Below are 14,455 nucleotides of genomic sequence, written 5' to 3'. Positions count from 1 at the left end.
CCAGCCAGAAATGTTTTTGTTTCCCAAAATGTAGTATATAATCCCTGGAGACACTTCTGATTATCACAGCAAGGGAGCATGTTGTTGGTATCTGGTGAGATGCTGTTGAATATGAGAGCATGAGATATAGCCTCCTTCATCCCTATTCATCTCTGCCTTCTGATAACAACAAATTATTAATTGGGCTTAAAATGTCAGTAGTGCCACTGTGGAGAAACTCTGGTCTTCAATATGTAGCAGGAAACATTGTTTTAAGATTACTCTTTTGCTCATACATCAGATCATGTGGAAATTAGACAAGTTCATTCATTCCCTCAGTTTTTATCCTTCTATTCCGAATTTGCTGATTAGTTTTAGACTTTTTTTTTTTTTTTTTTTAAACTAAATTCAGGTACCTGAATTTAGTTAAAAAAAAAAAGGTATGTCTGAAAATTAGTTAGAAAATTGTTTAGTGATTATCATGCTAGGTGCCTGTTTCCTTTAAAATACAAGTCTTTGTAATTCACTTTATAATTTTAACAGCCATGAATTGACTCTCAAATTCTATTAGGCTGGTTAGTATATATTACTAGAATGTTTCTGTCCCTGAAAAATTTTTCTTAATATGTTTTTTCCTTCTGAATGTAGGAATCACAGCTTGCTATTTCATTTACTGGATTAGTTTTTTTTTTTTTTTTTTTAAATTTCCCCTGACTCTCCTACTAATATTTCTGTTCTCTCTATTAAAAAAAAAAAACAACAAAAACTGGCCTTAAGGAGATTTTGTTTTTTTCCTCAGTAATTTCTCTTGGTGACTATTTTGTTAGGAGCTCTTAGCTGTTATTATGCATTTAGCTTTGATTCAGTGTGATGAATCTGAACTTAAATTTGTTGCTGTAGAATAAATTGGAATGAACTTAGAACTTCTTTTGGACTTTTCTAGTCTGTAAGATGATAAAAGCTTGCATAACATTAAAATGGTTTAAAATGGCATAAAATGGTATCCTTTCTATTTGTTGTTTTTGTCATGTTTTAGGTTTGCATATCATCTGAGACAGTGGCAAATTGAAGGCACTGGTATTAGTAGTCATTTGAAAGCACTGAGTGACAAACAGTCTCTGCCGCTAAGAGTTGTATGCCAGCCAGCTGGACTTCCTGACAAGGTACTTACATAGTTTTAATTTCGAAGTTGATAACATTTCCCAGGTCAAATATATGTTCTTTTTGTATTTTTAAATTGGTTGCATCTCATATTTCAGATGACTATTGAAATGTATCCTAGTGACCAGGTAGCAGATCTTAGGGCTGAAGTAACTCATTGGTATGAAAATTTGCAGAAAGAACAAATAAACCAACAAGCTCAGCTTCAGGAGTTTGGTCAAAGCAACCGAAAAGGAGAGTTTCCTGGTAAGCCCTTCAATTCAAATTTTCTCTTTCTCTTTCTCTCTTTCTTTCTTTCTCCCTTTTTTTCTTTTTTTTCTTTCTTTTTTCTCTCTTCTCTTGTTTCTTTTCTTGGTTGTATCATATAGCAACTGCCTTGGTTTGTCTTGTGTTGCTATGACAATACTACAAACTAGGTAAAGAACAGAATTTGGGAAGTCCAAGATCAAGGTACCAGCATCTGGTGAGGGCTCCTCTCTGCTTTCAAAGTGGCAGCTTGAATGCTGCCTCCTCACAGGCAGAGGGTGAAAGGGTGAAAAAGGAACAGACTCCCTCCATCAGACCCTTTTATAATGTCATTAATTCATTCATGGCCTCTCCAAAGGCCCCACCTCTAAAACCTGTTGCATTGGAGACGAATGTTCAATATGAGTTTTCAGAGAGAACAAAAAAATTCAAACCAAAGTAGCAACTTTGAAGTTTTACTTTGAAGGTCCACCGTCCATGTTCATGGCTCCCCTCACCCTCCCCTCCCTTTAGTACCATTCATTCTTAGATAAGAAGCTGTTGAGAGTTGCTTCAGATGCTATTTGCAAAAAATTCTTTTGTTTCTCAAAAAATTCTATTTTAGACTTTTGATGTGATCATAAAATAATTCTTGAAATTTATTTCATAAGCAATTTGGGAATTTTTGGTAAATTTAATTTCCATGTACTACTCATCCACTTTAACCCAACAGTTTTTTTCATATATTTCATTTTCATTTTTTCTGAGTATATAAAAATAACACACCTTCATGTCCCACCTGTGCATCTCTCCTTGCCTACCAAAAGTATCTTAAGAAATTTTTCACGTAGGCCTTAAATATATATATATATATATATTTTTTCTCATATCTAATATATATGTTTCTGATCTCTTTCCAGAGATACCAAGATATAATGTAAGAATATATATATACACACACACACACACACACACACACGTATATGTAAAACACAAATGGTGGAATTCCATCTTTACTGTTCTGTTTGCTTGTAGGGCATATCATTATCTTAGAAAACACTTCATGTTAGTTCATGTAGAAAGTTACCTCATTCTTTTTGAGATCTGCATAGTTCACTATATAGTAATAACTTGATTCATTTTCCCTGTTCTCTACGAATGGACATTTAGATTGTTTTCATTATTTTGCTGTTACAAACAATGTGACAGAGAATATCTTTGTCTCTACATTATTTCATGTATGTTGGATAAATACCTCATTATGGAATTTCTGAATCCAAATGTATCTACTTTCATTAGGTTGAAATGTAGTGTGTGTAAAGTGTATGAAAATAATAAAGTGAAAATCCATGTACCTACCATCCAGGTTAAGAACGTTAGTAGAAGCTACTGTTGTGTCCCTACCCAGTAACATAATTTCCACTTCTCCTTAACACTGTCTTGATTTTTGAATTTGTTTTTTTAGTGTTGTTTATAGCCTTACCTCCATGTATGTGTTTTTATTTAGTTTTGTGAAACAGTTTAGCAACCACAAACCTAGTGGATAAAGAAAAAGGGACATATGGCTACTATTAGATACAGGATTGCAGAAGATGACAAGTTATAAACCTTCCCTACAGATATGTATAGCCTAATTTGGGGATATCAGTGGGAAAGTTCTCAAGTATATGTCTCAGCACAGTTAAGACATATCCTATTGCTATAATGTTGATAAAAATACTGGAATATCCAACAGAAATGTTTTCATAGAATTTGTATTTTCTTTTTCTAAGCTCTTCATGATCTACAGTAACTCTCAGGAGTAGGTCAAAGCAGAATTTCTTCTGTAGGATGAAATGAATGTCCTCTGCTGATTCAAGCAGTAGTACATGGAGGTGAGAGCAGGAACCTCCGTAGCACTTGGTAAAGACGGTCCACATACAGATAAGAATCTGGACCAGGTTCATTGTCCATTCTTTTGTAACATAGAGAAGATAGTACAGTGGCAGCAGGGGTCTTGGTCATGATAACCCTCAATGCGTTTCTCCAAAGTCACACTGATCTTACTAATTGTCCTCCAAATTTGGTGCACAGCAGTCATTGTGTGATATCTTTCATCATCCTTCTGGTGATTCTCTTCTCTCCTATGTTGGGTATTCTGTTTCCATTATCCATACCTTTCTCGTTATTGGTTGACTGTGTGTGTGTGTGTTTCTGGAATACAAGAGAGTGTTCTATTCAGTGGTTTCTTGTGATAAGATTGTCGGGGTAATGTTTTTTATTCCTTGCATGATTAATAATATGTATCTCATGTTTTCATACCCAAATGATAAATTAGCTGGGTATAGAATTTTAAGTTGGAAATAATTTTGTTGCAGAATTTTAGAGGTGCTTCTCCATTGTTTCTTGCTTTCATTGTTGCTGTTGAATTCTGAAGCCATTCTGATTTCTGATATTTTTTACATACAGTATGTCTTTTTTTTTTTTTTTTTGAGATAGTCTCCCTCTGTCACCCAGGCTGGAGTGCAGTGGCATGATTATGGCTTACTGCAACCTTCATGTTCAAGTGATTCTCCCACCTCAGCCCCCTGAGTAGCTGGGGCTGCAGGCAGGTGCTACCATTCCCGGCTAATTTTTTGTATGTTTAGTAGAGACAGGTTTTCACCATGTTGCCTAGGCTGGTCTCAAACTCCTGAGCTCAAACTTTCTGCCCACTTAGGCCTCCCGAAGTGCTGGGATTACAGGCATGAGCCACCACGCCCAGCTAACATGCAGTATTTTTTCTTGTAGACATTAATCAGTCTTCACTTTTTTCTTAGTGTTCTGGACCTGAGTATAGGTCTTTTTTCAGTGATTGTGATGGGTTTTCCTCAGTATTTACGTATTTAGGTATTTAGCGTTGGGCCCTTTCAGTTTGGCAGATTATAATTTTCAGTTTGGAGAAATTTTCTTGAAATGGTTCATAGATTTCTTGTCTTCTGTTTTATCATTTTCTCTCTTTATGGAGCATATCCATTATCTAGATGTTTTGTCTCTAAGATCTCCCTAATTTCTATGTTTCTTTTTATAAGTTTTAACTCAAGTTCCTGAGAGATGTTCTCAATATTATTTTGCAGTCTTTCTACTGAATTTTTCATTTCTACTGTCATACTTTCAATATCTAAGAGCTCTTTTTTCTCTGAAAAAATATGCCTATTTTTAAAGTTGAAATACCTTTTTGAGATTAACATTTTGCTTAATTGTTGAATTTTGCTTTTTTTGGTTCATTCTGTTGGTGTCTACATTTTAGTGTTTAGATTATTTACATTCAATGTAAATATTTTCTGTTTGTCCCATCTCTTCAGTTTCTTTTTTAGCACATAGTTAGCACTTCTGACACTTTGCATTCCTGTGCATAGATCTAAGTTTCTCTTTGGTTTCTTTTCCACCTTTCTTTCTGTTATTTTATTTTATTTATTTATTTTTTTGAAACAGGGTCTCACTCTGTCACCTGGGCTGGAGTGAAGTGGCATAATCATAGTTCACCACAGCCTTAACCTCCCGTTCTCAGGTGATCCTCCCACCTCAGTCTCCTGAGTAGCTGGGACTACAGGTGCCAGCCATCATGCCCAGCTGATTTTTGTATTTTTTGTAGAGACAGGGTTTTGCCATATTGCCCAGGCTGGTCTTGAACTCCTGGGCTCAAGCGATTCTCTCACCTTGCCGCCCAAAGTCCTAGGATTACAGGGGTGACCCACTGCGCCGGACCTCTTCCCCTTCTTTCTAATAAACTTCCGTTAAAGCTTTGTACGCTAGGTGTTCTGGTGACAAATTTTCTCAAGCTTTTGTTTGTCTACAAAAAAGTTTATTTAAAAATGTTTATTTTGCCTTCATTGTTGATGGGTAGTTTCACTGGACATCGAATTCTAGGTTATGAGGTTTTTTTATCCTCTTTCAGAACTTTAAAATTGTTGTTCTGTTATTATTTGGCTTGCAAAGTTTGTGACCTGAGTCGGTGGCTTTCCTTATCTTTTGTCCTTTAAAGCCGATGATGGAGGAAAGAAAAAGGATATAAAGCTTTTTCTTTAACATTGATTTTCAGCATTTTGATTACGAGTGTGCCTTTGTGTTTGAGATCTGGGTTTAGTTTACCTTCTCAGATCTGTGAGTTTGTAACTTTTATCAAACTTAGAAAAGGTTAGCAATTATATAGTGCTTCATTTTTTTCTCTTTTTCTTCTCTCCTTACCCTTTTGATTTCTGAGCCTATAATGTTTCTAGGCTGTTGGTTAAGGTGTTGCATATTTCTGAGGTACTGTTCCTTTTCTTTCTTCCTTTTGTTTTTTGTGTGTGAGGGTTAGATGTTAATCTTACTCTTACGCTAAATCATTTTGTGATGTATCTTTTTTTGGGGCTTACTGTTCATCACGAGTTTATTTCATGGTCACCTTGCAAACTTTATTGGTACGATCTCCTTTTTTTCTCCTTGTCAGTTTATGTCTGTAAATTTTTTTTTTCCTTGAGTCTCGCACTGTTGCCCAGGCTGGAGTGCCGTGGCGCGATATCAGCTCACTGCAAACTCTGCCTTCGGGTTCAAGCGATTTTCCTGCCTCAGCCTCCCAAGTAGCCGCAACTACAGGTGCATGCCACCACACCCTGCTAAGTTTTGTATTTTTGGTAGAGACAGGGTTTCGTCATACAGGCCAGGCTGGTCTCGAACTCCTGACCTCATGATCGACCTACCTCGGCCTCCCAAAGTGCTGGGATTACAGGCGTGAGCCACCACACCCGTCCTATCTCTGTAAAATTTTTAAAATTTATTTTATTGGAGTTGTAAAGGGGAAAAATTACATGTGTGTTTTCAGTATTCAATTAGAAATGAGTTTTTAAGATTTCATTTTGTCTTGAAACATTAATTTTTTAAAAAAGGTAAAAATTCTGTTTAGAACTGATAAGGAATAAGTAGCTCTTATGTTAAAAAGATCTTCTCAAAAGTAATAAAAGATAGAAAGCAGCTCAATGTATTATAAAATCCAATTCAGCCATAATAGTCAACATTAATGTGTTGTCATTGTCCATCCAGTGTGCTATATAAAAATACCATAAACGGGGTAGCTTATAAACAAAAGAAATTTATTTCTCATGGTCTGGAACCTGGGAATTCCAAGATCAAGGTGCCAGCAGATTCAATGTCTAGTGACAGCTTTCTCATAGATGGTGCTTTATTGCTGTGTCTTCATGTGGTAAAAGGCTGAAGCAAGCTCCTTTGGACCTCTTTTGTAGAGACACCACTCCCATTGATGGAGGACTCTGCCTAATACCTAATAACCTCTGAAAGATCCCACTTCCAAAATATCATCACCTTGATAATTAGGATTCGACATACGAATTTGGGGAACACATTTGTTCAGACCATAACACTTGTCATTAACACACAGAATATTGGCCTATGTCACATCAAATACAGGCCATTATGCTAAATAAAATGCTAGTGATTGCATAACTTTTGGAACAAAGTTATGCATGCTTAATTAGAGTAGCAATTAATCATGACTAAGAGTGTTTTAATATTGCAAATATTAATAATTACATTTAATTGTCTCACCAAGTTAGACATTTAATAAAAATCTACCAAAGCTTTGCTAGGCACAGTAGCTCATGCCTGTAATCCCAAGGCTTTAAGGCTGAGGCAGGTGGATCATTTGTGGTCAGGAGTTCAAGACCAGCCTGGCCAACATGGCAAAACCCTGTCTCTGCTAAAAATATAAAAATTAGCTGGGCCTGGTGGTGTGCTCCTGTAATCCCAGCTACTTGGGAGGCTGAGGCATGAGAATCACTTAAGCCCGGGAGGTGGAGGTTGCAGTGAGCCGAGATCATGCCACTGCACTCCAGCCTGGGTGACAGAGCGAGACTCTGTCTTTTGAAAAAGAAAAAAAAAAAAAAAACTACCAAAGTATTAATGGCTCACGCCAGTAATCCCAACACTTTGGGAGGCCGAGGTGGGCAGATTATGAGGTCAGAAGATCGAAACCAACCATCCTGGCTAACACGGTGAAACCCCATCTCTACTAAAAAATACAAAAAATTAGCCGGGCGTGGTGGCGAGCGCCTGTAGTCCCAGCTACTTGGGAGGCTGAGGCAGGAGAATGGTGTGAACTCGGGAGGCGGAGCTTGCAGTGAGCCGAGATAGTGCCAGTGCACTCCAGCCTAGGTGACAGAGCGAGACTCCCATCTCAAAAAAAAAAAAAAAGTTTAATACAGAATTTCTGTCTATTCAGTAGCCAAAGCTTTTCTTAATGAACACGCTGCTTTATAAGCATTTACTTTTCTTTTAGTTTTGTATGATACAAAATGATACAAATTTATAACATAAATAATAAATAATAAATTTATAAAAATCAATAAATCAATAAAATAAATAAAAATAAAAAATGAATAAAATATACTGTAAAAAAGTATAGCTATTATTCAGTTATAATTTGTGAGCAACATGATGAATCGGGCACTAAGAAATCAAGTATACAATAGCAATTTTTAAATGTTATGATATTCTGGCTGGGCGTGGTGGCTCATGCCTGTAATCCCAGCACTTTGGGTGACCGAGGCAGGCAGATCACTTGAGGTCAAGAGTTCGAGACCAGCCTGGCCAACATGGTCAAACCCGTCTCTACTAAAAACACAGAAATTAGTTAGGTGTGATGGTGCACGCCTGTAGTCGCAGGTATTCAGGAGGCCAAGACTGGAGAATTGCTTGAACCCAGGAGGCAGAGGTTGCACTGAGCTGAGGTTGAGCCACTGCACTCCAGCCTGGGTGACAGAGTGTCTCAAAAAAAAAAAAAAAAAAAAAAAAGAAAAAGAAAATTGTGATATTATGAGGTCTTTGTAAAATGTGAGAATAAAACTTTTTGAGGTAATTGAACTGCTGAGTAAATTGAAATAGCATGCCTCTGTACAGAATATTGTAAAGATGTTAGGTAAATTTATTTTTTAACATGTTCTATCAAAAATTCCAATGTAATTTTTGTTTAAAATTTGATGAAATTATAGTGAAGTTATCTATATAAATAAACTAAGCAATATTAGAAGTTCTGGGAGGTCAGTAAATTGGTACTTTACAAAAAAAGGAAAAAGAACAAAAAAGTTCTGGGAGAAAAACTCAAGGATAATAGAAAGTTGAACTTCTGTACTAGCTATATAAACATTTAAACCGTAATATGATTTTGGTGTGGGAATTGTTAGTTAAATGATACAGAATGGATACCGAAAATCAGTCATATGACTTGTTCAGTTTGGGGAAAGAAAAACCCCTTCTAATATTTAGGATATGTTTAAAATGTCATATCTGCATTAACAAATGGTAGGAAAATTTAGAAGAAAATAGGATTGTTTGTCAAACCATTTCGAGGGCCAAGATTGAGGGCTAGAAATAATGAGAAAGGGAAAGAATCATAGATTTAGCTACACAATGATTAGCAATTTAGTTATAAAAAAATTGTGCTTAAGGCAAATTGCCAATATGACTCCTCTTGGGAGAAAAACATATTCCTTCTCTGTGTTTGAAATATTTTTTCCACAGACCTTTTTTATGTGAAGGGAAAGGTAATTTTAAAATGTTATATGTCATTATGAAAAGCAATAACCTTACCACACTCATTTTTCTTGAAAGTAATTGGTGTCCAGTGGAGTTTTTCTATATTGAATGAAATTTAGCAATAGTTTTAAAGTTTAAATTATTCATCAGACATTTAATTTTGCTTACTTTTCGTGCTGTAATCATTTTTTTCCCCCCAAAAAACTTGTACATTATACATTACTTAATTTGAATGTGTTCTCCATTTTAGTGCTGGGAATGCATGTGTGAATAAAACAACCTCTGCCCTTGTGGAACTGGGAATTTGTCATTCTTCCTTTCCTTTTTTTTTTCTTTCTGTTTTTATTTCCCTTTTTCCTTTGCTTCTGTCTTTTTTTCTCCTTCCCTTCTCGGATAACAAATACGAGGTGTTAACAAGTGCTTTAAAGAAAGATACAGCAGAATAAAGGGTTAATGGTGAAGTGAAGCTTTTAGATTGGGTGGTAAAGCGAAAGCTCCCATTAGATGAGAGAATTGAAAGAGGTGAGAAAATAAGTATCTTGAATTCCTGGAGAGGAATCTTAGTCCTTGAGGTCGTAATATACTTGGTATTTTCAAGAAAAGGCAAGGAGGCCAGTTGACTGAACATAGTGTGAGGTAGGGAAGCTGGTGGCAAATGAAGTTGAAGGTGTAGGCAGCAAAAAGGACTTAGTGCATTCTAGAAATGTCTGTGCTTAATCTATTGAGTTTTCTCTCTTTACCTTGGATCTGGAGGGTTGGAATTACGTTTAAGCTTTACGTGTAGTGTGATTAATTGCTACAACTACATATTCTTATCAGTAAATAAGTTAATTCTTAAAAACAAATTCATTTCCATGTTCTGCTGCTTTTAAGGAGGCCTCATGGGACCTGTCAGGATGATTTCATCTGGACACGAGTTAACAACAGATTATGATGAAAAAGCACTTCATGAGCTTGGTTTTAAGGATATGCAGGTACATATATAAAACGTGGTTTGAGTTTTAATGATCTGTTTATAATCATCAGTTGAATAGTCACATGTAGTTTAAAAACAGCTCTTATTACTTTGTTATATTAAAATTTTAAGTGATTTTATACTTCAGATTCATTGTTTTATTAAACCAAAAGCTTGATCTGCATAAATTTTTTTTCCTGTTTTTTATAGATGGTATTTGTATCTTTGGGTGCACCAAGGAGAGAGAGGAAAGGGGAAGGTGTTCAGCTGCCAGCGTCTTGCCTCCCACCCCCTCAGAAGGACAACATTCCAATGCTTTTGCTTTTACAAGAACCTCATTTAACTACTCTTTTTGATTTATTAGAGATGCTTGCATCATTTAAACCACCCTCAGGAAAAGTAGCAGTGGATGATAGTGAGGTGACTATGTTTCATTTTCACAAATCTTGTTTTGTCTCTCTTCTGAGAGGATATAGTAACTTTAATACAACTATAGATTATAAAATGTTATAAAACACAATTTTCTCACTTTTCTTTTATTTTTTTTGAGACGGTGTCTCACTCTGTTAACCAGGCTGGAGTACAGTGGCATGATCTCAGCTCACTGCAAGCTCCGCCTTCCGGGTTCACGCCATTCTCCTGCCTCAGCCTCCTTTGTAGCTGGGATTACAGGTGCGTGCCACCACAGGCAGCTAATTTTTGTATTTCTAGTAGAGATGGGGTTTCACCATGCTGGTCAGGCTGGTCTTGAACTCCTGACCTTGTGATCCACCCACCTTGGCCTCCCAAATTGCTGGGATTACAGGCATGAGCCACTGTGCCTGGCCCTCAGTAATCTTTTAAGAGTAGTAAAATTGGGCTGGGTGCAGTGGCTCACGCCTGTAATCCTAGCACTTTGGGAGGCTGAGATGGGCAGATCACAAGGTCAGGAATTCAAGACCAGCCTGACCAACATGGTGAAACCCCGTCTCTACTGAAAATACAAAAATTAGCTGGGCCTGGTGGCAGGCGCCTGTAATCCCAGCTACTCCAGAGGCTGAGGCAGGATAGTCGCTTGAATCCAGGAGGCAGAGGTTGCAGTGAGCCGAGATTGTGCCACTATACTCCAGCCTGGACAACAGAGCAAGACACCACCTCAAAACAAAAACAAAAAAAAAGGTAAAATTAAGAACCCGTTTATTTGTTCGTTAACTATTTAAGTACCTAACGTGATGCAGGCATACTGTTTTAATCAAATTATTGTTTATAATACTTTGGTCTAGAAAGGGCTCTCTGAGGGAGACTATATATAATCTGAGCTAGAAGGATGAAAAGCCAGTTAGAAAGATGAGATATGGTCTGGATAAAGTAATCTGGAGAAAGGGTTTCTGGGGAAATGCTTGATAAAAGGAGTTAGGCAGGTTTAGGAATTGTTAAAGCTAGAAAGGAGAATATGGAAGAGGATGGGAGAGTAGAATGAGAGGAAAGAAATTGGAAAGGTAGGCAGAGCAAAATAATGTAAACCTTTTGTATCATTGTGAGTCATTTCCATTTTACTCAAAGTGGACATCATTAAAAGATTTTAAGCAGAGGATAAAAACATGTTCTGATTTTTGTTTTACACCTGATACCTAATATACCTAGTAAGTTTCTTTGGCAAAAATAAAGTCAGTAAAGCATTTGATGTGCAAGTCCAGGAAGGAGTTGCCCTGGAATAGGATGGCAGCAGTGGAAATAAATGGACAACAGGTCAAAGCATCACTTGGTGGTGTTTTGGGTTTTAGGAGTAGGGAATGAAGAGGAGAAGGAAGACAGAAATGGCATTGGGTTTCTGGTCTGTGCAACGGGGCGGGGGGATTCCATTTGAACTGAAGGATAGTTGGATTCCTGAGGGACATCAAGTAGAGATGTCAGGTAATCACTTGGATATGTAAGTATGGAGCTCAGAGAAAAGGTACAGTCTAGAAAAATGGTTTGTGGGTTATCACTATAAAGGTCCTATTTATTTTATTTTATTTTATTTTTTTGTGAGACACAGTCTTGGTGTGTCACCCAGGCTGCAGTGCAGTGGTATGATCATAGCTCAATATAGCCTTGATCTCTCAGGTTGAAGCGATTGCTGCCTCAGCCTCCTGCATAGGTGGAACTCCAGGTGCGTGCCAATGTGCCTGGCTAAATTTTTAATTGTTTTGTAGACATGGTCTCTCTATGTTGCCCAGGTCGGTTTCAAACCTTGGTCTCGAGCGATTCTCCCACCTCAGCCTCCCAAAGTGCTGGGATCATAGGCATAAGCTGCTGTGCCCAGCCTGAAGATGGCATTCAGAGGCAAGAATGTGTATGACATCACCTAAAGGAGCCATATTCAATCCACTGACTTTTAAAACAATGCCTTTAAACGGGCTTCTTCTAAGATATTTTCATGTATTCTCATGTAGCTTATGCAGTAAATTACAATTTTGAGATTTAGAGGCAGGTAAAATGGTGGTATTCTGATGGTTTTCTCTGTGTTAGGCTAGTATTCTTTTCTTTCTTCCCCAAGATTGTTAAGTGACTTCTTCCCATTTCCATGATGTGTTTGATCATGGATGCAGTGGGCTGCCATTGAGCCCTCTGTTTCTTATACCTCAGTTTCTCACATGATGGTACATTCTTAAATTCCCTAGAAATCTCCATTGTTTTTTCAAGCAAAATAATCATTAATAGGTGCCCATGAAACCTCTGTTTTCTCACCTAGTGCTGGTGTTCTGTTCCTGTATTAGGGGAATAATGAGAGGGGCGGACAAAAATTTTGCAGAAGGTTTTTTCAAAAGAGGAGTTGTTCAAATTGGGTCCAGCTACTGATAAGAGTGAAGAGAAAAGCATTACAGATTTTCTTCATTAAGAAAGCAAATGACATGTTTGAGAAACTGGGAATATGAGCATAGTGTAATTTAAGTATTAGGACAGAAAGGTTGACTGTAACCTATATCACAAAAGGACCTTAAATGATTTTTTTTTTTTAAATCCATCATTATGGCTGGCTTTAAGCAGCAAAATGTGCTCTTTTCTGGGCTTTTAGAAACAATTTAGATGTTTGTGTGGAGGGTATAGTAGAGAAAACCAGGACCAGTGATAAGAGATCCTGGGCTATTATGTTAATAGGCTATTACGTTATTCTGAGTAGTGAGGCTTAAACCAAAGGGAAAGCATTTCATTGTTTTAGCAGATTTTTTTTTTTAGACGGCTGGAGTGTGGTGATGTGATACCGGCTCACTGCAACCTCCACCTCCCAGGTTCAAGCGATTCTCCTGCCTCAGCCTCCTGAGTAGCTGGGACTACAGGTGCACACCACCATGCCCAGCTACTTTTGTTTGTATTTTTAGTAGAGACAGGGTTTCACTGTGTTAGCCAGGATGGTCTCGATCTCTGACCTCGTGATCCTCCTGCCTCGGCCTCCTAAAGTGCTGGGATTACAGGTGGGAGACACTGCGCCCGGCCGCAGATACTGTATTGAATCTTATTTATGACAGGTTGATACAGGGATTCTTTGATTCTTTGTTTGGCCCTAATGAGAGTTACACAAAAAAGAAAAAATAAAGTATCTTTACTGTGTATGTCTCATGAGACTTTCAGTCATAGAAGAACATAGTTATGCACACTTGGAAGATATTTTTCCTTCAAATCCTTTTTTGCATAGAGTTCAATATTTCTCTCTTTTTAATGGTTATTTACAAAGGAATGATGAGTCATTTTATTGAAGAACTGAGGGCCGTTTCCTCAAGTAAAGCGCCAGTGTTATTCAAGGGTTGCTTCTCTTTGTTCATCAAGCTTGTGAAAGACCAAATTTACCTTGAAACTTTCTAAGATTTCCTTGACATTGGAGAATCACTTGAACCTGGGAGGCAGAGGTTGCAGTGAGTTGAGATTGCATCATTACACTCCAGCCTGGGCAACAAGAGCGAAACTCTGTCTCAAAAAAAAAAAAAAAAAAAAAAAAAAAAAGATTTCCTTGCCATCAAAGTATACCATCTTTCTGCCATTATACCAAAAGAACTACGTTTCTTTTTATAGGCTTATAGAATATCCCTAGACCATATTATACCAAAGAATCACTATGATAGTAGCAGTAGTAATAAATTTATACTCCGTGGAAAATACCAAAACTGTCAATTTAGTTTTTACTCTTTTTACCTCTCAGGGTGGTACTTTTAATTTTTTTTAATTGCCTATTTCCTAAATGGTTTTTGAGACATTATTTAACTTATTCTTGCCTTAGCAAGTTTCTGAACTCAGATTTAACAAATGGTAATGGAAGAAAATAGGTCTCTAAAATCGTTTGCCTTCTTCTTAATGTCTGCCTATCTGAGACTGAAAAATGAAGTTTAGATTAGCAAAATAAGAGAAACAGATAGGCTCTTTTCCTAAATGGAAGTTCAAGGATTTAATTCATCAAGTCTTTGTTGTGCTTAGAATAGTGACCTGCAAAATGGAAATAGATGATAGTCATATTGAAATTTGTTAGAATGGCCTTTAGACAGATGTTTTCACTTTTATTTCAAAAGTTTCCTGAGGAACATCATCAGTCTTAGAGGAAAGCTTTTCTAGAAAAATGTTCAGTAAGAAGTTGAA

General features: G+C 37.0%; 1 protein-coding gene across 1 annotated transcript in view; it reads left to right on the top strand.

Annotated features, from left to right (window-relative positions):
• The window catches only part of USP34 (ubiquitin specific peptidase 34), a 292,591-nt gene that overhangs the window by 161,261 nt on the left and 116,875 nt on the right, over positions 1-14,455 (top strand). The window contains exons 26-29 of the mRNA XM_031655230.1: positions 1,016-1,142; positions 1,239-1,386; positions 9,787-9,887; positions 10,079-10,288. Coding sequence (XP_031511090.1) covers positions 1,016-1,142; positions 1,239-1,386; positions 9,787-9,887; positions 10,079-10,288 — 586 coding nt within the window. The remainder of the gene's footprint in view (positions 1-1,015; positions 1,143-1,238; positions 1,387-9,786; positions 9,888-10,078; positions 10,289-14,455) is intronic.

This window comes from Papio anubis, chromosome 14, assembly GCF_008728515.1.
Source record: "Papio anubis isolate 15944 chromosome 14, Panubis1.0, whole genome shotgun sequence".
Taxonomy (NCBI): Eukaryota; Metazoa; Chordata; class Mammalia; order Primates; family Cercopithecidae; genus Papio; species Papio anubis.
This window is presented reverse-complemented; position numbering and strand designations above follow the sequence as displayed.